At 43.0% G+C, this 23,501-nt stretch overlaps 1 protein-coding gene across 4 annotated transcripts in view; it reads left to right on the top strand.

Annotated features, from left to right (window-relative positions):
- The window catches only part of LOC130487775 (sodium channel protein type 1 subunit alpha), a 130,464-nt gene that overhangs the window by 58,127 nt on the left and 48,836 nt on the right, over positions 1–23,501 (top strand). For 2 of the 4 annotated variants that reach the window (XM_056861292.1, XM_056861290.1), the window contains exons 2-7: positions 9,398–9,716; positions 15,894–16,014; positions 18,229–18,316; positions 19,687–19,815; positions 21,001–21,092; positions 22,130–22,387. In XM_056861292.1, the coding sequence (XP_056717270.1) occupies positions 9,450–9,716; positions 15,894–16,014; positions 18,229–18,316; positions 19,687–19,815; positions 21,001–21,092; positions 22,130–22,387 (955 nt within the window). In that variant the 5' untranslated portion in view covers positions 9,398–9,449. Of the gene's footprint in view, positions 1–9,397; positions 9,717–15,893; positions 16,015–18,228; positions 18,317–19,686; positions 19,816–20,810; positions 20,903–21,000; positions 21,093–22,129; positions 22,388–23,501 lie in introns of all 4 variants that reach the window. The other 2 variants (XM_056861293.1, XM_056861291.1) reach the window with 1 other exon arrangement.

Genomic DNA, 23,501 nt, shown 5'->3' with positions numbered 1-23,501 from the left:
GCGAAGAGGGACATTTAACCCTACCTTTGAGCCACAGCTCCTGTGTGATGCATGACATAGCTGTCGGTTTGTATATGGAAAAAGGTCCAGAAAGGTGCCGCCTTACACAGCAGATGATCCCGAGGCTTTTACAGTTCAATCCTAAGAACAATTTTTTAGGAGTAAGCCCCATTGAGTAGACCTGCTTAGGATTCCTCTCTGGTAGGCTTGCCAGGCCCTGTAGCTCCACTGGCGGGAGCTTTGTGGGGCTGCGGCGGACATGCACCTCGTGCAACGCGCCTACGTCACTTCCGGGTCCACATGGAATCGACGTGGACACTCTAGCAATCCCGGCCAAAACTATGGTTTCCATAGAGTTTCAGCCGAGGTTGCCAGACCATCCACGTTGCTTCCGGGTAAACCCGGAAGTGACTCACACAGAGTGCGCGCGCATGCTGTGTCTGCCAGCCCTCAGCTGGCCAGCGGACAACCTGGTGGATTGGCAGGATTTTACCCGCCACCACCGGGAACCTGGCAACCCTACTCTCTGGGCTGAAGCCCACTTCTGCTCTCCTCCCCCTTACCTGTGCTTCTCTTCCCCTTTGCCATCACCATTATGGTTGCCCTTCTCCTCTTCCCTCCCTTGGCAGCTCCCGCTTGGGCCATTCTCTGTTGCAGCAGTACAAACATAAGCAAGTAGCCGTGCAGCATCTGGTTACTTGATGCCTCTTACACTTGGAACCAATGTCGCCTCAATCCATTAAAAGTCCTGGCCCCTATCTTCATGTAACTATGGCTGCCAAGAGCCTCATCTATTACTATCCCCCGCTGTTCCCAAATCATGAGTCAGGCCCTGACTTGAAATCTTGGAGGTGGGGAAAGAATGAATAACATCAATCTGCATTCTGAATTAAAGGGCAAGTATCAGAGGTGAAATGTATTATTTAAAACAAAGCTTACATGTATTTTAATTTGACTGTTAAAACCACAGCTGGCATCCTGGGTAGGCTTTAGGGTTGGGTACCTAAGGTTGGGTGAAAAGAAAATATATATAAGTCTATGTATAAATACTGAAAGTATAATTTATTAGAAACGCTATGTAAAATTTAAAATTATTTAAAAGCATTAAAATAGCACAATGGCATATTCCTAAGGTTGATAACTGTAACCACATACCAAACGCGTTTCGGCCTATGGGGCCTTCATCAGTGATTAATTAAAACCCTTTCTTAAGCCTGCACACATTTACAGAAATACAATAATGAATACAAATACAAACAGTTCAAACCCAACCAGGCATGTGTATATGTTGTCTGAAAAGATAGAACAATAATGGGTTAGTTGCCATCTATTTGAGAGCTCATTATATAAGTCTTGAAAGAGATGTTTGAAAAATACTTACAAATTCTATTCCCAATTACTCAAACATCTGGTATAATAGGTTCTTATTGTAATACTGTAAAACATAATTATACAGAGTGGAACCCTCATCATTACTCTAACTTGAATAATTACTTAGCTATGTATATTAAATATACCAGTGTATAAACACATACCTGGTTAGTATACGTCTCTCATATACTATGTGTGCAGGTATCAACCTAGTAAAGCTATGGTTTTCCTTTTTTTCTTCCACTTCTAGGCTTTAGGGTTGCCAGGTCCCTCTTTGCCACCGGCGGGAGGTTTTTGGGGTGGAGCCTGAGGACGACAATTGCCAAAGGCGGCCATTTTCTCTAGGTGAACTGATCTCTATCAGCTGAAGATCACTTGTAATAGCAGGAGATCTCCAGCCCCCACCTGGAGGTTGGCAATCCTACTCAGCCTCACTGTGTAATCTTGACCAACTCACTATAGCGTTGTCTAACCGATCTCTTAGGTTTCTTTTGAGATATTTATTTATTTACTTCATTTGTACTTTGTCTTTCTTTCCAACAGGAATTCAAAGTGGGAGAGGAGACCCCGTTATACTTTCTGGCCCAGGGCCTCAAAAACCTAGAACCATCCCTGGTTAAAAACAAGATTGTCATTTGTAATCCTCTCCTTGATGTTTGGTCAATAGTAGCAGTATATCTGCTCCCAATTATGTACCCAATTTTTTTAAAAAAACTGCATGGATTACCTATGAGCTTCTAATATTTATTTATTTACTTACTTATGGGGACCCAACGTGGCTTATATCATTCTCCTCTCCTCCATTTTATTCTCACAGCCACCCTCCTGTGAGGTGGGTTAGGCTGAGGGTGTGTGAAGGGCCCACGGTCACACCAACAAGCTTCTGTGGCACAGTGGGGATTTGAACCTGGGCCTTGCAGATCCAAGTCCAACACTCTAACGTCTTCTCCACACTGGCTGGAGCAGTGTAAAACTTAGGCTTGCCAACCTCCAGGTACTAGCTGGAGATCTCCTGCTATTACAACTGATAGATATCAGCTGATAGAGATCAGTTCACCTGGATAAAATGGTCGCTTTGGCAATTGAACTCTATGGCATTGAAGTCCCTCCCCTCCCCAATGCCTGCCCTCCTCAGGCTCCGCCCCAAAAATCTCCAGGTATTTCCCAACCCAGACCTGGCAACCCTAGTAAAACTCCTAAATCAATTCCAGAATGACCTCAGCTATTCCTGTCTTCATGAACATTTAGATAAACTCGATGATACTTTAACATTCACTTCCTTATCGATTTATTCTGGCTTGTAAACACAGTGTCCAAAAAAGCAGGAATTTCCCTTTTAGGTATAAAATATAAAATATCCAGATGAAATCCTCTTTACCTGTTCCTTTACCTATCATTTCAGATGTTAAACCTGAAGCATTTTGAGACTCATCCACTTAGCAGATATGGTCAAAGGAGGTCCTTTGAAATCCAGGCTTTGTTTACTCTGCATGTGCATTAAGGATCCATTAGCTGTTTTTGCAGAGTAGGGCTTTTCCTGCTGCCATTAAGCAAAATCCTTTTGCACTGGCCAAACACTTGCAAAGGTTCCCTGCGAAGGCTCTTTCCCTCCCCACCCCCATTTTTTATTTATTTTGCAATTTGATACCAAAGAACATGTCCAGAACTATGGGGAACAATTTCCTCTCTTCCTCTTTTGTCCCCTCAGTCATTTCCATCTTGCTTGTCATTTTCCTTTTGTATCCTTTTTCCCCATTGAAGGTTCCATTTTTTTAATTACCTTTATATAATTCTGAAGATAATTGCTCATTTCTCTCTCTCTGTTACCCTCTCTACAGCATTCTTTTCTCCAGCCTCCCTTTCTACCCTTCTCCTTATTTTTCTTTTAAAAGGAAATCTTCCTTCCTCCTTGCAGCTTCTCTTCCAGTATCGCTTCCCCACTCTGGGTATCTATCTGCCTTCTCACCAGCCCTTCCTTCTGCATTTCTCTGCCATTCTTCGTCTCCTGTTTTTGTCCAGTGTATTAGGTTGGGCCCTGACAGTAGCAGCCTTCCTTCCAGGCAACCTGCCAATGGGTGGAGACTGCAGACACATCGTTTTAGTCTGTGGGGGAAGGGAGCGATGCACTCTTCTCTCTGCCCAAATACATATTTGAAAAGTGTGCCTGTAAAAATCATTCCGCAGCATAAAAGATGCAATATAAGCAGTTTTTCAGCATTTGGGGGTGGTTTTCTCTTGTTGCTATGCTGATTTTCCCCACAGACTGCATCCAAGCCCGTTTTGTATTATTTTATTCTAAACGGGTAAGATCTGATTATGTTTGTGTCAATCAGGATGAATTTATATGTTGGAGCACCGTCTTTTGGAATGAGAGTTTCACGTGCATATAAGAGAATTATAGATTTTGCCACTTCTTCACAAGAGGGCAAATATACCTGTTGGAGAGAAACTAAGTGCTCCTAGCAGGAATTGAACACAAGTCCATTTTGGCTGTTGCAAAGTTCCCCCCTCCCCCAAGTTATAGCAAGATATAATAATTAGGGCTGTCGATTCGGTTCGGCCCAAACCGAAAAACAGCCGAATTTTCCCCAATTCGGCGGTTTTTAGTTCAGATGAAACGGAACTCAAAAAAGGCTGGAAACCAGGGAGCCGAATTCGGCGAGTTCGGGGTGTTCGGCGAATAAATTTAGCAAATTCAGGGTTTGGCACAGCAGCATAACCGTCAGTTAGTAAGCAGCATTCTCCCGCAGCCAATTGGTGGCCAAGAAGGGTCTTTTTCTGGCCAATCAGTCGTGATTGAGCACTTGAGCCCAGCTGCTGCGTGGCCCGGGGAGAGAAAGAGAGAGTATCTGTTTGTGTGAGAGAGAAATCCTGTGGGGGGGTGCATGTGCACATTCGCTCCTTTCCATGGCTGCAGGGGGCGCATTTTTGGGGGTGCAGCCCCCAAACTTTCAGCATAGCTTCAGATGAGGCTTCTTGGAAGAACCCCCAAGTTTTGTAAAGATGGGATCAGGGGGTCCAGAGATATGGGTCCCCCCCTTTCCCTATTGGGATTCATGGGATCAGCCGATCTTATGCATCTAGAGAGCAGCAAATCCAAGGCAAAACCTCCCGTGCTTAAATGGAATCGTAGTGGATTACCCAGTCCCTCCTGATGGAACAGAAGACATCCACGTAAGACCCCTTTTGGGGCTTTAATCTATAATTTTTTCCCGTGTGTATGTGGGGGGGGGGAGCAGAGTCTGTGGGGGGGCAGTTTCTGTGGGGGGGAAGCCAAAGGAGGCTTTTGCCCATTCTGCTGAGGGGGGGTGACCGCTCACCTCTGTGGGAGTGTGTGTACTGCTTTTAAAGTTAAGTTTAAAGTTGAGTCTGTGTGGCGGCTAGCGAGTCTCTCTCCGCTCGGCACCCTTGGTGTCGAGCCTCCTCCTTGGTGTTTTTCACTGTTTTTGCCTCTAGCCTGGGGTTGAGTGCAATGGGGCAGCTTGCGTGAGATCCCCTGCGTCTTGGATTTTTCCCCCGTTTGGGGGGTGCACTGAGGCGCCGTATTGGTTGGAGAGGTGGGGTGTGGTACTGGTGAGACTTGCTTGAGTTTGGTGGGGTCGTTTGCATAAGGGGGGAGCGTCCCTCCACCATGAGAAGAAGGAGCAGGGCAGAAAATACAAACTCTGGGTTTTTTTTTTTTTGCACGGTCTGTTTTGCTGCTCACTCAAAAATGTTTTTTGCAAAATCTGACTTTCAAAATACATTTTCACGGTCCAAGTCACCTGCTCCTTTTTTCTTTTTTGCTATAGCTAGCCTAGTGCGCCTCTGTTCCTTTCCATGGTCGCTCGCTTGTTGCTTTGCATTGCAATGGTTAGCATGGGAGGTTTTGCCTTGGATTTGCCGCTCTCTAGATGCATAGGATCAGCTGATCCCATTCATCCCAATAGGGAAAAGGGGGGAACCCATATCTCTGGACTCCCTGATCCCATCTTTACAAAACTTGGGGGTTCTTCCAAGAAGCCTCATCTGAAGCTATGCTGAAAGTTTGGGGGCTGCACCCCAAAAAATGCACACACCCCCGGAGCCATGGAAAAACACCAATGTGCTTTAAGTGGCTTTATTCCTGTCACTGTGGGCGATTTTTTTGGGGGGCAACCTCTTCCGGGCCCCATATCTCAGGACCCCCTGACCCAATCTTTACAAAACTTGGGGGTTCTTGCAAGAAGCGTCCCCTCAAGCTACCCTGAAAGTTTGGGACCTCTATCCCCAAAAATGCCCCCCGGAGCCGCAGAAAGGCACGAGTGCATTTTTAATGACTTTATTCGGCCGAATTTCCTCCCGAACTCGAACTAGGCGCCGAATTCCACGGATCCGAATCAGGGGAGTTCGGACTTCAGCATATCCTGAATCGAGACGGGCCGAATTCTGCTGAATCTGAACTATACCGAATTTTTTTTTTCAACAGCCCTAATAATAATATGAACAAATAAATGAGGTTGAATCCAGAGTTGTGCCATTAGGATTGTTTTTAACCTTATTAGTGTGATACTGCTTGAGGCCACTGGGTCGAATGAGTAGTTTCATTTAAGTAATAATAATGTATAAGATCTTGAATTTCCATTTTTGATTAAATGAACAGCATATACTGTTTTTACAACTGTAATTATGATAGTGATGCTGCAGAGATAAACTTAGATCCCATCTAAAATTTCCCTGAATGAGAGTTCCATCTATAAAGTGTGATTTCCCCACCTTGTAGAGGAAAGCCGCCCTCTCCCTATTTCTTCAGCCCAAATCCCCCCCCCCAAATGCTATGGTTGGGAGATGAAGGACCTCCCAAGATAGCTTGGGGAGAGTCAAAGGTCTACCATGAGTAGGGTTGCCAGGTCCCTCTTCACCACCAGCAGGAGGTTTTTGGGGCAGAGCCTGAGGAGGGTGGGGTTCAGAAGGTCCAAGGTTCAGTCTCCGGCATCTCCAGTTAAAGGGACTAGGCAAGTAGGTGATGTCAAAGACCTCTCTGCCTGAGACCCTGGAGAGCCGCTGCCGGTCAGAGTAGACCATACTGACTTTGATGGACCAAGGGTCTGATTCAGTAGAAGGCAGCTCTCAGGGAGCCACAGAGCTGTGACGGCCTCCACCACTGGTGCTACCACGCCGGCAGGGAAATCAAAGAAGGGAAATCCCACACTAGCATGGGGGGGCATTTCTGGGGCATACCCAGGGGCAGAGCTGACATTAGTCAGCTTCCAGTCCTAGGGTTGCCAATCTCCAGATAATAGCAGGAGATCTCCTGCCATTACAACTGATCTCCAGCTGATAGAGATCAGTTCACCTGGAGAAAATGGCTGCTTGGGCAATTGGACTCTATGGCACTGAAGTCCCTCCCCTCCCCATACCCCGCCTTCCTCAGGCTCCACCCCAAAAACCTCCTGCCGATGGCAAAGAGGGACCTGGCAACCCTATCCAGACCCCTTTCATCCCGGGAACACCCTTTCGTGCTGCAGCATGGCTACTCCACCAAAATAGGTGGCGTAGCCTCAGTAAACACAATGGGGGATTTTCTTTTTCTTTTTTTAATTACTTCTTTTGCAGCCGGGAAGCCTCTGAGGAGGAGGTGCAGTTGCACCACTCCCAGCTTCCACTTATCCACCCCCCCCCCAGGAATGGCCTGTAAATGTATGTCCATGTGAATAAGGCCTATTGCTTAATTGGGTGTAAATCCCTTCTGGAGAAGCCAAGTGTAAGAGAGAAACCTCTCCATTCACCTCTCCCTCCCATTCTAAAGGGACTGCCAGTTTAAATTTTAATACCAAGCAAAAAGGTGTGTGTGTTTGATGCACGCATAGTGTGTCATGAGCAATAAAGCACTGAGATTTGGATTGCTGAAACAGCGATCGTTCATGTGCACAGGAATTAAATGCACTCATGCCATCAGAACAACATAATGTATGTATGTAGCACCAAAGACTAGATTGGTCACAGTAACGCCAACATTGCAAATGCCCATATACACTTGCGCAACCCCAGGTGAAGGTTTGGGGAATAGAGAAAGCTGCGGACGAAATCAGATGGTATGGTATCTAATCTGAATGGGAATGTGTCTGGGGAATTAACAAGTAACTGTGCAGCCAATAGCCAGGAGGTTTGGAGTTCCTGGTGAGAGCTTGCCAGGGTGGAGGAGAGGTAAGTAGGTCAGGGGAGCTCCACATAGGGTTGCCAACCTCCAGGTACTAGCTGAGATCTCCTGCTATTACAACTGATCTCCAGCCGATATAGATCAGTTCACTTGGAGAAAATGGCCACTTTGACAATTGGACTCTATGGCATTGAAGTCCCTCCCCTCCCCAAACCCCACCCTCCTCAGACTCCACCCCAAAAACCTCCCACCAATGGCAAAGAGGGACCTGGCAACCCTAGCTCCACAGACTGCCACCTGATTGGATGGAGCTGTGGCAAGGGAGTTCCCTCTGGAATAGAAAGAATTCCAAATAAAGAAAAGTGGGGAAAACAGTGTGTGAGAGGTGGTCTTAGTGAGATCATTGGGAATTAGCCACAGACGAACAGTACTGAACAGTCAACAAGGCCTCTTTGTTAGAAAGGAACATAGAAGGAGAAGGAGAAGGCGAAGAGTTGGTTTTTATATACCTACTTTCTCTACCACTTAAGAGAGACTCAAACCGGCTTACAATCACCTTCCTTTCCCCTCCCCACAACAGACACCTTGTGAGGTAGGCAGGATTGAGAGAGCTGTGACTTGCCCAAGGTCACCCAGCTGGCTTTGTGTGTAGAAGTGGGGAAACAAATCCAGTTCACCAGATTAGCCTCTGCCGCTCATGTGGAGGAGTGGGGAATCGAACCCGGTTCTCCAGAGTAGAGTCCACCACTCCTAACCACCACTCTTAACCACTACACCACGGCAAATCCCATTGAAGGATTTTCCCTTCCATTGCACTTTCACCAATGAAAAGGATGGAGGATTTTTGTCCATTTTCTCATCAGGCTCCACGTGCCCTAGGAAGGAAGATAAAATGGCAGTAGGGATAAAATTGTGGTAAAGAGAACCATGTATCCCAAGTTAAGGTTCAGAGACAGTGTGGAGGAAATCGGATAGGTTTAATATAAACAGAGCACAAGATTAAAGATAGGGTGTTGGACCAGCGAGCTTATCGGCTGGGGGGAAACGGGGGGGGGAGGTCCCTTTCAACCACCAAAAATGCAAGGATGGGGATTGTGGGATCTGCACAGACAAAAGCCATGGGGACTGGAGCAAACGTGCTCCCTTAGGATTCCGTAGCAGGACAACTTAGTTTTCCATAATTAATAAAATATTGCTTTCAGTAAAAGACTGTCTTCTGCTCGCTTCCAGGTTTCAGAATGGATAAACAGCTAGAATAGATCAGTGTTTTGCTCAGGTCACAATCTGTGCAACTGTGGGAAAGGTTCTGTCCCAGTGGGCTCACAGAGTTCCTGAGCTGCTAAAGATCCAGGAGGCCTATGCAAAGGGAAGCTAACAAAAAGAAGAAGAGTTGGTTTTCATATGCTGACTTTCTCTACCACTTAAGGAAGAATCAAACTGGCTTACAATCACCTTCCTTTCCCCTCCCCACAACAGACACTATGTGAGGTAGGTGGGACTGAGAGAGCTCTAAGAGAGCGGTGACTAGTCCAAGGTCACCCAGCTGGTTTCATGTGTAGGTGTTGGGAAACCAACCTTGTTCACCAGATTAGTGTCCGCCTCTCATGTGGAGGAGTGAGGAATCAAAGCTGGTTTTCCAGAGTAGAGTCCACTGCTCCTAACCACCACTCTTAACCACTACACCACTGCAAATCCCATTGAAGGAAATAGAAACGGTGCAGCAGCTGTTCCTGTTGGCAGACTGTGGTTCTTGACTGATAAAATCACCTCTTTAAAAGTCTTCAGCGTACAATTTGGTTGTGAGAATAGATAATTTGTTCAGATGATCAAAAGAACAAACCAAAAGGGCCTTTGTTTCTCGGCTGTGTGTGCTCTGAATCTTTCCTTTCTCTCTTCCCTTCCCTTCAGTACTTCCTTATGCAGGAGAATAAATGGTAATTAAAATGTGCAGGATGAAAAGATGGAGCAGCCAGTGCTTGTACCACCAGGACCTGACAGCTTTCACTACTTCACCAGAGAGTCTCTTGCAGCTATCGAACAACGCATCGCGGCAGAAAAGGCTAAGCAGTCCAAACAAGACCGTAAAGACGCCGACGACGAAAATGGCCCCAAACCAAGCAGTGACTTGGAGGCAGGCAAATCGCTGCCCTTTATTTATGGAGACATACCTCCAGGAATGGTGGCTGAACCCTTGGAAGACCTGGACCCCTATTACATTAATAAAAAAGTGAGTGATTCACAGTAAGCAATCTCCATTCTTCCTCGTCCTATTGATAGGCCTGCTTTTCTTTTCCTGTTTTCTTTTTTTCTGCAGACAGGTATATGACCTGCAATTGGGAGACTCTTTCATGTGGCCATTTATGCAGGGGTATTTGCTTCGCAGTCCCTGCTGGACTGCTTTGAGGCTTCTTTTGCATTATTCATGATTTCACCAACGTTCAGACACTCTGGCCTCGTTCTTCCCCTGCAGTTCTAGCATCCTGTTTTAGGGTGAATTTAAGTACTGCTTCATGGCAAGAGCGATGCAAATTCCCCCTATTTCCATGCATAACTCTTAACTTTGGGTTTCTCTCCCCACGCCCACTTTGGCTTCTCCCTCCTATGTGTCTGTCCCTCCCATCCAACCCCTTCCCTCAAAGGGAAGCACAAAAGAGGGAGTTAAACCTTCATGAAATGTGCAGGAAGACACTGAAGAAGGCTGCAAAGGTTGGAAGGCAGCTCCCAGCAGGGAGCTGTTGAAGAAAGGTGGGGAGGAATACCCAGCAAAAGCACACGCAGTCCCTTTAAACGCTGACCAGCCCCCTTCAAGTAAAGTGCAACAATGCTGCATTTTCAGGGCGAAGGACTCAGAAGCTGAATGATTCCCTGGGGGTGCCTAATTAATCACAAAGTACTCCTGGAATTGGGGGGGGGATCCCTCCTGCATATGATGTTTGAGAATTCAGAGCAGAAAACTGTGCAGCAAACCAAACACAAATTTCCCCTGCATAAATGACTTTTGAGTTCTTTGTGATATGTGGTCAACCAGCACTGAAACAATATTTCTGTGTACTATCAGGTTACACTGTAGGGACATTTTTATTTATTCTAATAAATCTCTGAAAAATCTCCCTTTGGAATATACTGGTTTTCTCTCTCCCAAAATGCTAGGGTGTGTGTGGGGGGGGGGAGGATCAAACTAACTGTCTAAAATTGGAAGCATTAAATGTGTCTGTTCCATATCAAACGGTGTGTAAATGGATTAACTCATTAACTGGTTAAAGGTGATGACAGTAATTGGAAAAGTCATTGGCTTCTTATAATTCCCAAGGGAATGATCTCCACTCATTTTCCCTGTATGTAATTTCTGTTTATTTAAGAAAGTAATGGCATATTACTCTCTCTGCAAGAGGAGCAAGAGGAACCAATAAAGAAACTGAACAGAATTCACAGGGTTTTAAAAAGACAGTCACAATCTCTGGGTTTTGGTTTGCCAGCTCTAGTTGTAAAGAACCTTGGCATTCCATGTTCCAAGCCTGGGAACTGATGTGAGAGTTGGGGGTTGGGGCGGGGGGAAACTATGTTGGCTGTGTTGCTAGTCACTTCCGGGGGAAACCCAGAAGTGATGTAGGATAGCTCTCGGAATCGCCAGAAACTATAATAGAGTTTCTAATAGTTTCTAATCGAGTTTCCAGCAATTCCTAGGGCAGCCCTACATCACTTCCAGATTTCCTCTGGAAGTAATGTCGCAACACAGCCAACGACACCAGTTCCCCCCCACTCCCACCACTGCTTGGAGCAGTGGTGTGCAAATATGAACATATGAAGCTGCCTTTTACTGAATCAGACCCTTCGTCCACCAAAATCAGTGTTGTCTGCTCTGACTGGTAGTGGCTCTCCAGGGTCTCAGGCAAAAGTCTTTCACATCACCTATTTGCCTAGCGCCTTTAACTGGAGAAGCTGGGGATTGAACCTGGGGCCTTCTGCATGCCAAGCAGATGCTCTACCATTAAGCCATGGCCCCTCCCCACAGCTGCCAGTGGTCGGCTTCCCACTGTGGCAGGAGGCCTGGCAGCCCTTGTGGGGAACAGATACTGATTTTGATAGACCACTGCTCTTCATATACTTATATAGCCACCTTTTCAGAATGCATTCAGATGGGTAAATTGCACCATGATTGCAAATACCTTAGAAACTGTCAAAATATAATATTTCTTGTTCACAACTTACTATGTATTTGCTTTTTAATAGCAGAAGCCTAAAAGCATGTTCCTTTCTTTAACTGTGTAGGTTGATGGCACAGCTCAAGGAGATACCCAGGCTCAAGCTGTCAATCTCAGGCTCGGCCTAGATATGGCTTAGCCTGAAAAAATTCTGATTATGTTACTGCATTTTACCAATTTAAAAACCTACTAGCATCCTTACAGACCTTCCTTTTCTTTTTCTCCCTGTGCTTTCAATAAGCAGAGTAGAGATACTGCATTCTTGTGTGTTTTTAAATTCTTCCCCCCCCCCGTGAGCAGCCTCCTTTTAAAATATTTTCATAAGCAAGATGGCTTTGAGTCATGTTGCTTTCCACCTGTAACTTTTAGACATCAAATACTGACCATTTATATTAGCTATATTTTGAAAATCTTCCTCCCCAACTCACTTTTCATGGTCTCAAAATATTAAGTTTTTCTTTGATATGTCTTATCAGTAACGACCACTACTCTAACTGATTGGAGAATGATACTTATAGGTACTTGAACTGGTGTCTCTGATGTGATATTGACCCACATCAGAAGAAACTGGCTTGGATCTCACCTAGAATTTCTGTGAGCACCAGGAGGGTGTGTGATTTTTACAGATTCCCCCTCTCTCAGGAAACCTCTGATTCTCCCCCAAGCTATTCCCAGAGATTCCCCCATCCCCTAGGAACAGTATTTGGGGGAATATTTTGGACAGCTTATGGGAAGGGGGCAGATGGTGACACTCACCCCTGCCTGGCACTCATGGATTCTAGGCAGGATGCAAGTTATGTGATGTATTTTATGTTGCCTAGTCTTTAATTACGTTTTTCTGTGTTGACTTGATGAATGCAAAAAAAGAGAATGAATACATGAAGTTGCCTTCTACTGAATCGGACCATTGGTCCATCAAGGCCAATATTGTCTACTCAGATTGGCAGCAGCTCTCCATGGTCTCAGGTAGAGGTCTTTCATATCACCTACTGCCTGGTCCTTTTAAGTGGAGATGCTGGAGATTGAACCTGGGAGCTTCTGTGTGTCAAGCAGATGCTGTACCACTGAGCCACAGCCCCTTCCCACTGCTTGTGATAAAGGTTCAAGAAATAATTTCACCATGGCCATGATTCACAGCTGCATTTACTGTGCCAACACTCGACTCAGCTAGAACGAGGCTTCTTTTGCCAGCAGAAGACTCATTTTTCCAGAAGAAATCTTCTGCTAGCTGAATGATGTTTAGGGTGAAGAGATCCCATGTTCCCACATGTGTCTCTGCCCACATTTGCTTGATTAACTGGTGCCAATTTGGCCGTATGGAGTGGTGCTATCACAGATCATTGTCATCTCTGAATGAGGAGCAAATGTCTTGAATTTTAATGTGTTTTGTATTAGTATTTTTTGTTGCTGTGAAACTCATTTGGATGAAAAGGGGGATAAAAATATGTCTAAATAAATTGTAGTCACTGTTTTAACTTCATAGAACAGCAAACTTAGGCCACATAATCATGGCTGTCCATGGAGTTTAGCAATTGATTGTGGCAAGAATTACTCTGATCTGTGGAGCATTTACTTAAAACCTGGGTAAATCTGTGATGCGCTTGGCAAACTTAACTGTTCTATGGACCTGATTATGTAATTAATCTCTCTTCTATTGTGTTTGGTTTCTGTTTTTAAGTTACCTGATATTGTTGATCACCTGGACTGCAGATAGTTTCCTGGCAAGGGTTTGCTTCTGTATAATGAGCAGATGTGTCACCGGCTTCATGGTTGACCTGAGAAGCTCATGTATGGTTTACTGCTAAGATGGAAACAATCAGACACCAATCCTACACATCTTCTTACTAGCCAGTGTATAAGTCTCGTAAGCTAACAGGGCTACTGTTTCTTCCTCTTCTGACTGGATGTTGATCCTTCTGTTGCATTTTAGTCTCACTGCATCCTTCTATCATATTCCTGTCATCACATGTTGCTGCTTCTCCTGACACCCTTAAACCATGGAATACAGACCATTGATTTTATCAGTGTCCTGAGACCTGTATCACTTTTGATCCTTGGGAGAGTGCCTGTCCAGCTATTTCTGAGCATGAGAGGTTGAGTATGGGGATCGTTTGAGGTTGGTTGAGCTCTGACCCATATATGTAATGTTATACTATGAAATCACTGGCTTGGATCAGAGCCTAACGTTCATCCACTGTGCTGGATTCACATGTCTGAGCTGTAAAAAAAGGCTTGGTGGCCAGAATGGAAGGGGTCTTACTTGTTTCAGGTAGGGTTACATCTAGCCTGGAACCAGAGAATGAAGCTGATTGCAGAGTTTAGACAACAAGTTTCAAATATTCAGGTGTCTGGGTTTATCCGTTCCTACATGTGTCACATGAACAACCTCTTATGTGTCACATATCTATTCAACTAATTTCTGGCTGATTGCCACCCTCCTAAAAAAAAACAACTAAAAACACTGCTATATATCTACTTTATCCTATTTATAAGAGCCATTTATCAATGGGACAAGCTGAGGGGGCAAAATCTCTTCTCATGAAGGTTTTTTTAAATTACATCTGTAAGGAATGTTTCAATTTCAGAATATCTTATGTTAGGGTGGAACATTATTGCCAGCTCCACAATAACATTATGTAAATTCAGCTAATTGTGGTCCAGAGGGGTCCAGGAAGAAGATACTTCTCCACTAATGGAAGGAACTGGCAAGATATTAATGACATCAAATGACATGTTTAACCAAGGCTGGTGGACATAGTATATTTTAAGTCATTCAGATTCACTGTCACAGAATCTGCACAAAGAGTATAGATAGATATTCTATAGATTCGCAAAAAAAAAAAACCCTCCCCAAAATAAAATAAAAACTCTTTTATTTAGGAACAATACCTTTTTATTAAAGGTAATAAATTTAATTAATAAATAATAATAAATGAACACCTTATTAAAGGTAATACTTTTAATTAAGAAGGAAATACCTTTTTATTGGGCCGCTTAGGTCCATTAGGTTGCCTCTATAGACACTGTACCAGGCATATTACCTAAAATTAATCACCAGCTTTTTCAATATAAGGATGGGTATGACATTTTTCTTCTCCTTTTTCCCCTTATAAGAAGGAATCTGTGAATTCTGATTAATACTTGAGAGACACCTGATTAACTGCTGGCTTTTATGTTCTCCAAAGGAAAGTATCCATTTTATTTTTGTCTATCCCAATAGCCTGATTTATTTTGAAACTTTTGTATCCAATATTACCTAATGCAATGAAGAGTGCGATCCTGAACAGAGTTGTAACATGTAGTAAGGCCCTTGGTCACTACACTACAAGAATTCCTACACCAGTTCAGGTTATATATATTACCTCTACCCTCTGCCAGGTTGATTTACAGAAGGCTTTCCTTCTTGTAGCCAAATGCATACAGAAGCAGACCTTAGAAAATAAAGCAGTTTTCCTATTATCTGATTAAGGACCATGTGGTTTGTTGAAAGATGATATTCTTTTAAAAAAGCAGTAGAAGTCTTGAGATGAAACATCAGCTTCTTGACCTAGACTTTGTGCTACATATAAAGGTACAGTTTAACAGCAGAGAGGGTTTATACGATATACACAGTTTTGCAACCTAATAGGCTGGTGACAGCTCATTTCTCCTGATACTTTTACAAATGTCTGCAATACCTTGAGAGCTAACAAATATCATTGTTACCACCAAACGTCACACAGGATGGAAGGTTTTGTATGTATAGCATATAAATATCTAACAATCATCTGCTCTGGGAGCTGGAAAACTTGGTGGGTTGGTTAATATATTGGTCATACTGAGTGGCCCGATTCAATTTATTGTTGAGTCTTAATTTTATTGGTATCCATTGGACTTGAGGGTGCATTCTCTGGATTCTCTGACATGTGAGAGCCCCATTGAAGCAAATGATGTTTTTCTCCCTTGAATGGCAAATATTATGTCAGGTAAGCAAACTATGGCTTCCTTTGAAGACTTTTTGAAAGAATGGTTGTACTCATGAATTTGGTGATTGTTTTTCTCTTTAAAAAATAAGGCTATTTTTTAAAAAGAAGAATAAGAATGTTGAATTGTGTGTGCGTGTGTGTGTGTGTGTGTATACACACACACACACACACACACACACACATATATATATACACATAAAGATATATATATCTTTCACGGTGTCTTTTTTCTTTCAGACTTTTATAGTATTGAATAGAGGGAAGGCAATTTTCCGATTCAGTGCCACTCCCGCCGTATACATTTTAACTCCTTTCAACCCTCTTCGAAAAATAGCTATTAAGATTTTGGTACATTCATATCCTTTTCAAATGGCTGTTTTGGGAAATAGGGTATGTGTTGTTGTCATTTCAAAGATAGCAGTTACAAATAATTTTTGTTCAATTCCTTTATGTCCTTTCCTTGTTTTACCTTGTTAGGCTTATGAGAAATGTTCTAAACAATTTAATCAAAAGATGTATGATTTCTAAACTTTCTGGAACAAGTCTCCTATGCATTCATAATAACACATCTGTTCTAAGGAATAGGAGCCCCATGGCACAGAGTGGTAAGCTGCAGTACTGCAGCCCAAGCTCTGCTCATGACCTGAGTTCGATCCTGATGGAAGTTGGTTTCAGGTAGCCGGCACAAGGTTGACTCAGCCTTCCATCCTTCCGAAGTCGGTAAAATGAGTACCCAGCTTGTTGGGGGTAAAGGGAAGATGACTGGGGAAGGCACTGGCAAACCACCCCGTAAACAAAGTCTGCCTAGTAAACGACGGGATATGACATCACCCCATGGGTCAAGATTGACCCAGTGCTTGCACAAGGGACCTTTACTTTACTTTACTCTAGGGAATAGATCTGTGAACACTCAGATCCTTCCTTCCTTGTTTCCTGGCTGGGAAACAAAGCTGTGGTGTGTGTGAGTGTGCATGCATGCGGGTGCTCTATCGTGCATATGAGCTCCCACATCACTAAATCCCCAGTTAAAATGTCAGCTGTGCATTGGTGTACTTGCACAGATGAGTTAACCTGCATTGGGTGGAATGTGTAATATTGAAAGTTACGGATTTGTGAAAAATTGTATAAATTTATTTAGAAAGTTGTACCCTTCAGTGGAGAAGTTAGGTAATATGAGAGTCTGGACTTAATGGCCTTATTCTTTCTCCTTTAGATGGTAATGTGAAACTAGCATCTGCTTGGTGGGGGGCCTTGCTGAGCTATGACCTGGGGCTCTGACACCATTGGTACCTTTAAAGTGTGGTACTACATGTCACTGGTCATAGTGTCCTGATCCACTGAAGCATTCAACCCAATGATTTACTTCAAGCCCATGAGACCTACCCCCAATCACAGTGCAATTCTAAGCAGAGTTAAACCCTTCTAAGGTCATTGAAGTCAACGGACTTAGAAAGATGTATCCCTGCTTAGGATGGCACTGATACTCGCATAATTCAGAAATAAGCATTGAAACTAGAAGTCAGAATATACAGTATAGATATAGGCACTGGGATTCCTTTATTTACATTGTATGAAAGGTCTAAACGTTTCCATTACTATGATAAGTAAACATGGCTGGCTGGAAGCAGCATCCAACACCAACAGAGTGGGGGCCACCTATTTTTTTTTACCTTTTTTTGCTGACAAGTCATAGTTGACTTATAGCAACCCTGTAGGGTTTTCAAAGCAAGAGATAATCGGAGGTAGTTTGCTATTGCCTGCCTCCCTGTCATGACTCTAGTATTCCTTGGAGGTCTCCCATCCAAATACTAGCCAGGGTCAGGGCTGAGAATGTGTGACTGGCCCAAGGTCACCCAGCAAGCTTCCATGGCGCGAGTGGGGATTTGAACCTGGTTTTCCAAGGTCCTAGTCTGACACCTTAACCCCCACACCACACTGGCTCTCCATTTTTGACTAGCCCTTATTTTTTTAAAAAAAGGAGGTTGAAAGGAGGAAGCAATAAAGGAGCTGGGGGGGGGGTAGCCCCAGAACAGGCTCCTTCTCCCCCTTCCCAGAGCACCAAGCTGAGAATCCTTTGCTTTCCAAGGTGTGTGTGTGTGTGTGTGTAACAGGCTGTCAAATCACAGCCAACTTATAGTATTCCCTGGTGGGGTTTTCAAGGCAAGTGATTAAGCAGAGGTGGTTTGCCATTGCCTTCCTCTACAGAGTCTTCCTTGGAGGTCTCCCTTCCAAGTACCGACCCAGCTTGGGAAGACAGCATCTGCATGAGACCCTTAAATTGTTTTTTTAATCAAAGTAATAATAGCTACTCTACTGAGCAACAAAATTAAATTATCAAATTGAATGATTCTAAATGAAATTGAATCACACCATATACTGTATCTGAATTTCATCAGCATTTACTAGTATTTGCTGCAGTCTGGGATATCTAAAGATAAGAAAATATTGAAGTATTTATTTGTGGGGGGGATGTATTTCTTTGACATAAACAGAATGTCTCGTTAATTTTACTGTTTGCTTCGCAGTAATTATGCGATTTCTTCCTTATGTTCCTTAATGATTTAACCTACATTATTCAGCATGCTCATTATGTGCACTATTTTGACCAATTGCGTATTTATGACCCTAAGTAATCCTCCAGAATGGACAAAGAATGTAGAGTAAGTTGGATTTTATTCTTAAATTGCATGTTTTGCTGCATTTTATAGGATGAATTACATTGGAGCTGATACAAACTTTGCTACGTATTTAGTGTAGAGTTTGGCTCAGCCCAGTACGTCCCTCTGTGCATGAGCACATGATTGCACGCACCCAGTGCAGTTTTCTATCTTTCTTCCAACATCAGCTCTGCTGTGCCAGATAGCAATCTGTGTTTGGAAGCAGGGGAGTCACAATACTAATAGCTAAATCACACAATGACTTGAACAGAACAGATAAAAAGGAGTGGTCAACACAGGTAATTTTAGACTCTGGATTCAATTGTTTTAGGGGGGAGCTTCAATTTTAATGTTAGCTGTTCTGGAAAATATAGATTCCCAGAATGCACTGTGGGAAGGAAGTGGAGGAACGAGGCAGGCAGAGCTCACACTGCAACCTGCATTTGTGGTCCCCTCTGCTAACCCAGTGTGGCTGGTCTTTTGCCCTAAAGTTCCGTTCTGTCGGCACCACTAGACAAAATGAATGACTTCACCGTTCTGTTTATCATTACCTTATTGAGCTTCATGTAACCAGAAATGGCTGTTAGTTAGGGTTGCCAGGTTCCTCTTCACCACTGGTGGGAGATTTTTGGGGCAGAGCCTAAGGAGGGCGGGGTTTGGGGAGGGACTTCCATGCCATAGAGTCCAATTGCCGAAGCAGCTATTTCCTCCAGGTGAACTGATCTCTATTGGCTGGAGATCAGTTGTAATAGCAAGAGATCTTCAGCTACTACCTGGAGGTTGTCAACCCTACTCATCACCTCAGCAGCCATGAAAATGATATACACTGCAGAGGCTTTGATGCCACCAATGGGAGGGGGGTCAATGGTCAGATCCAACAAGACTGTGAGTTAGATCCATTGGCACAATTCCATGGGTGGAAGGTTTCAGCTTAACCTCCAGGTGGTGGCTGGAGATCTCCTGCTATTACAACTGATCTCCAGCCGATAGAGATCAGTTCACCAGGAGAAAATGGCTGCTTTGTCAATTGTACTCTATGGCATTGAAGTCCCTCCCCTCTCCAACCCTGCCCTCCTCAGGCTCTGCCCCCCAAATCTCCAGGTATTTCCCAACCCAGAGCTGGCAACCCTAATTTCTGCCTGCAAAGGACAACTTTCTTGCTTCTCCCCTCCTTTCCACTGCAGCCCGAAATGTCTCCAGCTGCAGCAGGAGGGAGGAAGCAAGAAAGCTATGTTTCATGGGCAAACATTGTTCTATCCCCAGAAACTCTCCAGTGGATCCAACCCGATTCTGATGTTATTGTATTAACGTTTTTGAACTCTACGAAGTTTAATTCATTTTAATAGAATCACTGTTTTGGTTATTTTCCCCAGGTATACGTTCACAGGAATATATACATTTGAGTCACTTATAAAAATAGTTGCAAGGGGCTTTTGTATAGATGGTTTTACCTTTCTCCGAGATCCCTGGAACTGGCTTGATTTCACTGTCATTACATTTGCGTAAGTTTTCCATTCCTTTCTCTCCCCCTCCTCCTAGTTTTTCCCCCCAGTAAGAGGCATCCAAAGATATGAAGTTCTGAAAAAAATGTGTTTTAGTAATCAAGGTTTGTAGAATATAGATTCTTCAGAAATTAACATTAATTGGTACCTGGCAAACAAAATAATACCCTTTCATATTCTGCATTAACATCTGAATCACTATTGAACATAAGTGAAATATTTGATTGCACATAAAGTAAGAGTAAGTAATAGTTATGGTACTCTTACTAATTCCTAACTAATTTCTATACAGTGTATTTGTGCATGTACATTGGTGTGTGTGTGCTTGAGTTCAGCGGTCTGTATTAGCTTATTTTACCTGTCAATATACATTGCCTAAGTTTATGCTTGTTCCCTGGTGGTCTGGAAAATACAGTGGATGTGAATCTCTTCTGTCGTTGTGTTGCACAATGAGTCAAGAGTGGCCTCTCAGGAAGTCCATCTTGAGAAATATCCTCATGTTTCTCATCCAAAACCACCAGCTATTAATTGTCACCTGGCTTTATTATAACAGCAGCATTGTTTGTTTCTTTGAAAATCCATATATATATATATATTACAGATGTAGAGAAGTAACTAATGGTGTGAAATGCATGGTATGGTAGTTATTGACAAGGTGCTACCTTCATTCCTGCCCTCCCCCCCTCCTACCAGAAGAGGAGCTGACTTCTTGTCCTTTTCATATCATTAGTAAGCTACTAAATCAGAAAGTTAGACTTGGACAGTAAAATCAGTATGGTTTATTTGTTCCCCTGGTGACATTTAAGTTTAACTGATCACCTTTGAAAGATCTTAATGCGAGGTAAATTGCAGTGGAAGGTAAACACTGGATTATTGCTGTTTGATTCCCCCCCACCCCACCACCACAAAAATGACCCCAACGATTTTATAAAACACCCCGAATAATCAGTTTAAGCTCTGCCTCAATTCTGAATAACTGTGATTTAATTCTACAGGTATATAACAGAATTTGTAAACCTAGGCAATGTTTCAGCTCTTCGAACTTTCAGAGTATTGAGAGCTTTGAAAACTATTTCTGTAATCCCAGGTAAGAAGTAAGTGGTGTAAGGTGTTAGGTCCCTTGTACCTCCCAACTGTTCCTTTTTATCCTGTCATTGTGTTTGTGTGTGAACTCCCCTATTACAGATATGTGACAGAGTTTGTGGACCTGGGTAATGTCTCAGCGTTGAGAACATTCAGAGTTCTCCGGGCATTGAAAACAATATCAGTCATCCCAGGTGAGAGCTAGGTTAAACACAGAGGCTGACTTAGACTCCATGGAAATTTAAATCATTTTTATTACCACCATAAGCCTTGTTGCTTGCTCATTCTTTTTTTTTTTAACGAAGAGGAAGAAAAAGCTGGAATCATGCTTCGATAGAAATGAACATTGTGACCCTTTGTTTTTGCCATTCGCTTGTTTCCTTTTGAGATCAGCCTTTGCGTTTAACAAACTGTTGCATGAGAACCTGCAGAACACAGGCCTGTGTGAGCTGCGTCATATAATGTCACGCTTTTAGGTCTAGCTGGGACTAAAGCAATCTCATAACTGCGAAGATTTTTTTCCCATGAATGTTTCTTACCTCCAAAATATAAAAAAACCCCGCATTTCTGCTTGATCGCTTCAATGGAAGCTAATATCCGAATCACTGCTCTACTGACCCTAGTGAAATACCTGAACTGCTATTGAATGTAAAGCAGTAAGATGAAAAACGGCAAGGGACATAGCATGGGAAACTTATTCTGTTTCATATCACTCCAAGTTTCTTAGCATTAAGCTTTGAATATCTTATTTACTCTTTTATCAATGTGTTATAAAAGTGATACCAGAAGAATTTCAAGTTAAGAGGAATCAGCAATTTAAAAAAAAGGAATGTACACTTCAGTCCTTAAACATACTTCAAGTCTTAGTGGTTACAACAGTATTTTCTTCTGCAAGACATGTTTAAGGGTTGGTGTGTGGGAAAGATTTCCTTCTTGCTCATGGAAAACATGAGTAACAAAAATCCCTTGTCTCAGCGTTCAAGCAAGTGTCGTTGTTATTTTTACATAGGCATTTTCATTCACAATTGCAATGCACAAAAACTTCCAGTTACCTCCATCTTCGCAAGATGCATCTTCACAAGAGATATACCAATTGAAAAATGTTGGCTCGCAAAACACCAGCGCCATTTCTTTGGGCTTCTGCATGAGATGTTTAACGTTAACTGGGATAAGATATGTTTGTTGAAAATGTGTGCTTATCGTGATGGTAACAATCCCCTTCTGCTTGCAGGCCTGAAGACCATTGTGGGAGCTCTCATTCAGTCTGTGAAGAAGCTCTCGGACGTAATGATCCTGACTGTGTTTTGTCTGAGTGTATTTGCTCTCATAGGGCTCCAGCTTTTCATGGGGAACTTGAGGCATAAATGCTTGTACTGGAACCCAGATAATTCCACTTCAAATGATACTTATCTATTTAATAGCACAATGGGAGAAAACGATACATTTAATGGTACAATGTTTGACTGGGATGCGTACTTACAGAATGATGGTAAGAATGTGATTTTATCGTCGCTTGCCATTTCCATAACTAAAAACAACGTGGGGTGTTGGAAAAAAAAAAGCCTGACTCATATTCATGACGCAGGGAGGTGGGCGCTGCTTGAAACCGCACCAAATTAATGCTTTTCTAACCAGAAGTTAGATGTTTTACAGTCTTGGGGGTCAGATAGATGATGTTAGGCCATCTTTTATATTAACTCAGTCATGTCTCTGTAGAAATCAGTGAGGGCTGCCTCATTCTGAAACCCCTTCCTTCTTGATACTTTTGTGTTAATGGTGATAAAAGGTGTTTTCCCAATCATTTATGTTTTTATCTGAATATTCCCTTGAATCTTGAGCTCCCAATCAGTAGAGCAGCCAAGTTGTCAGTCTAGTAACTACACTTTAAAATGGTTCCAGTTCCCTCACTTCTCTGACAGAAACAGGAACTTATTACATTGATTATTACAGTTTTTGGTGATAGGAACACCTGAGTCCTTCAGTTTGGCTTCCTGCCCCATGACTTTTCTTTTTCATGCAGCCAATCACAAGTAATGCTTTAGATTTCCTTCTGTGACATCATAACACTTGTTTGGCGGTAAAGGAAATTCCCTTGAGGGATTAAATGGGATTAGTCTGGCTGCCATTTTGGAAATGATCCATAATCACATAATTTGGGGAACTGAGTTAGTCACATTTTTTTAGCTACCCAGTTATATAGGTGTAAGGAGAGAGCAACTGTTGTCAGCTTCTTTATACTTCTTTATGCTTGCACAGAAGGAGATGTTTTACTATCTTGTAATGTATATTATTATAGAAATAGTGCTACCTTGATCATAAATGGTGTTGTTTCCTATAATCAGCTAAAGAACTGGATAAAGTAGTCATCTTCTTACGTTCCCATTCTGAAACCTTGGTGGGGAGGGTGGAATTTGTATTGTTACTTTGAAAATTGTCATGGTTTCATACTGATCAGGTTGTGGTAGGTCAAACTGATATGTAAGCTGCCTTGAGCTCTGTACGGAAGAAAGGTGGCTTATATACATATTTCACGTAAATAAATAAATAAATACATAAAATATGTACTAAAATAGCATTATGTAATTTAGTCAAATGTTGACCCG

Source organism: Euleptes europaea, chromosome 15 (assembly GCF_029931775.1).
Source record: "Euleptes europaea isolate rEulEur1 chromosome 15, rEulEur1.hap1, whole genome shotgun sequence".
NCBI lineage: Eukaryota > Metazoa > Chordata > Lepidosauria > Squamata > Sphaerodactylidae > Euleptes > Euleptes europaea.
Note: the sequence above shows the minus strand (reverse complement) of the source record. Positions and strands in the feature narration are given on the sequence as shown.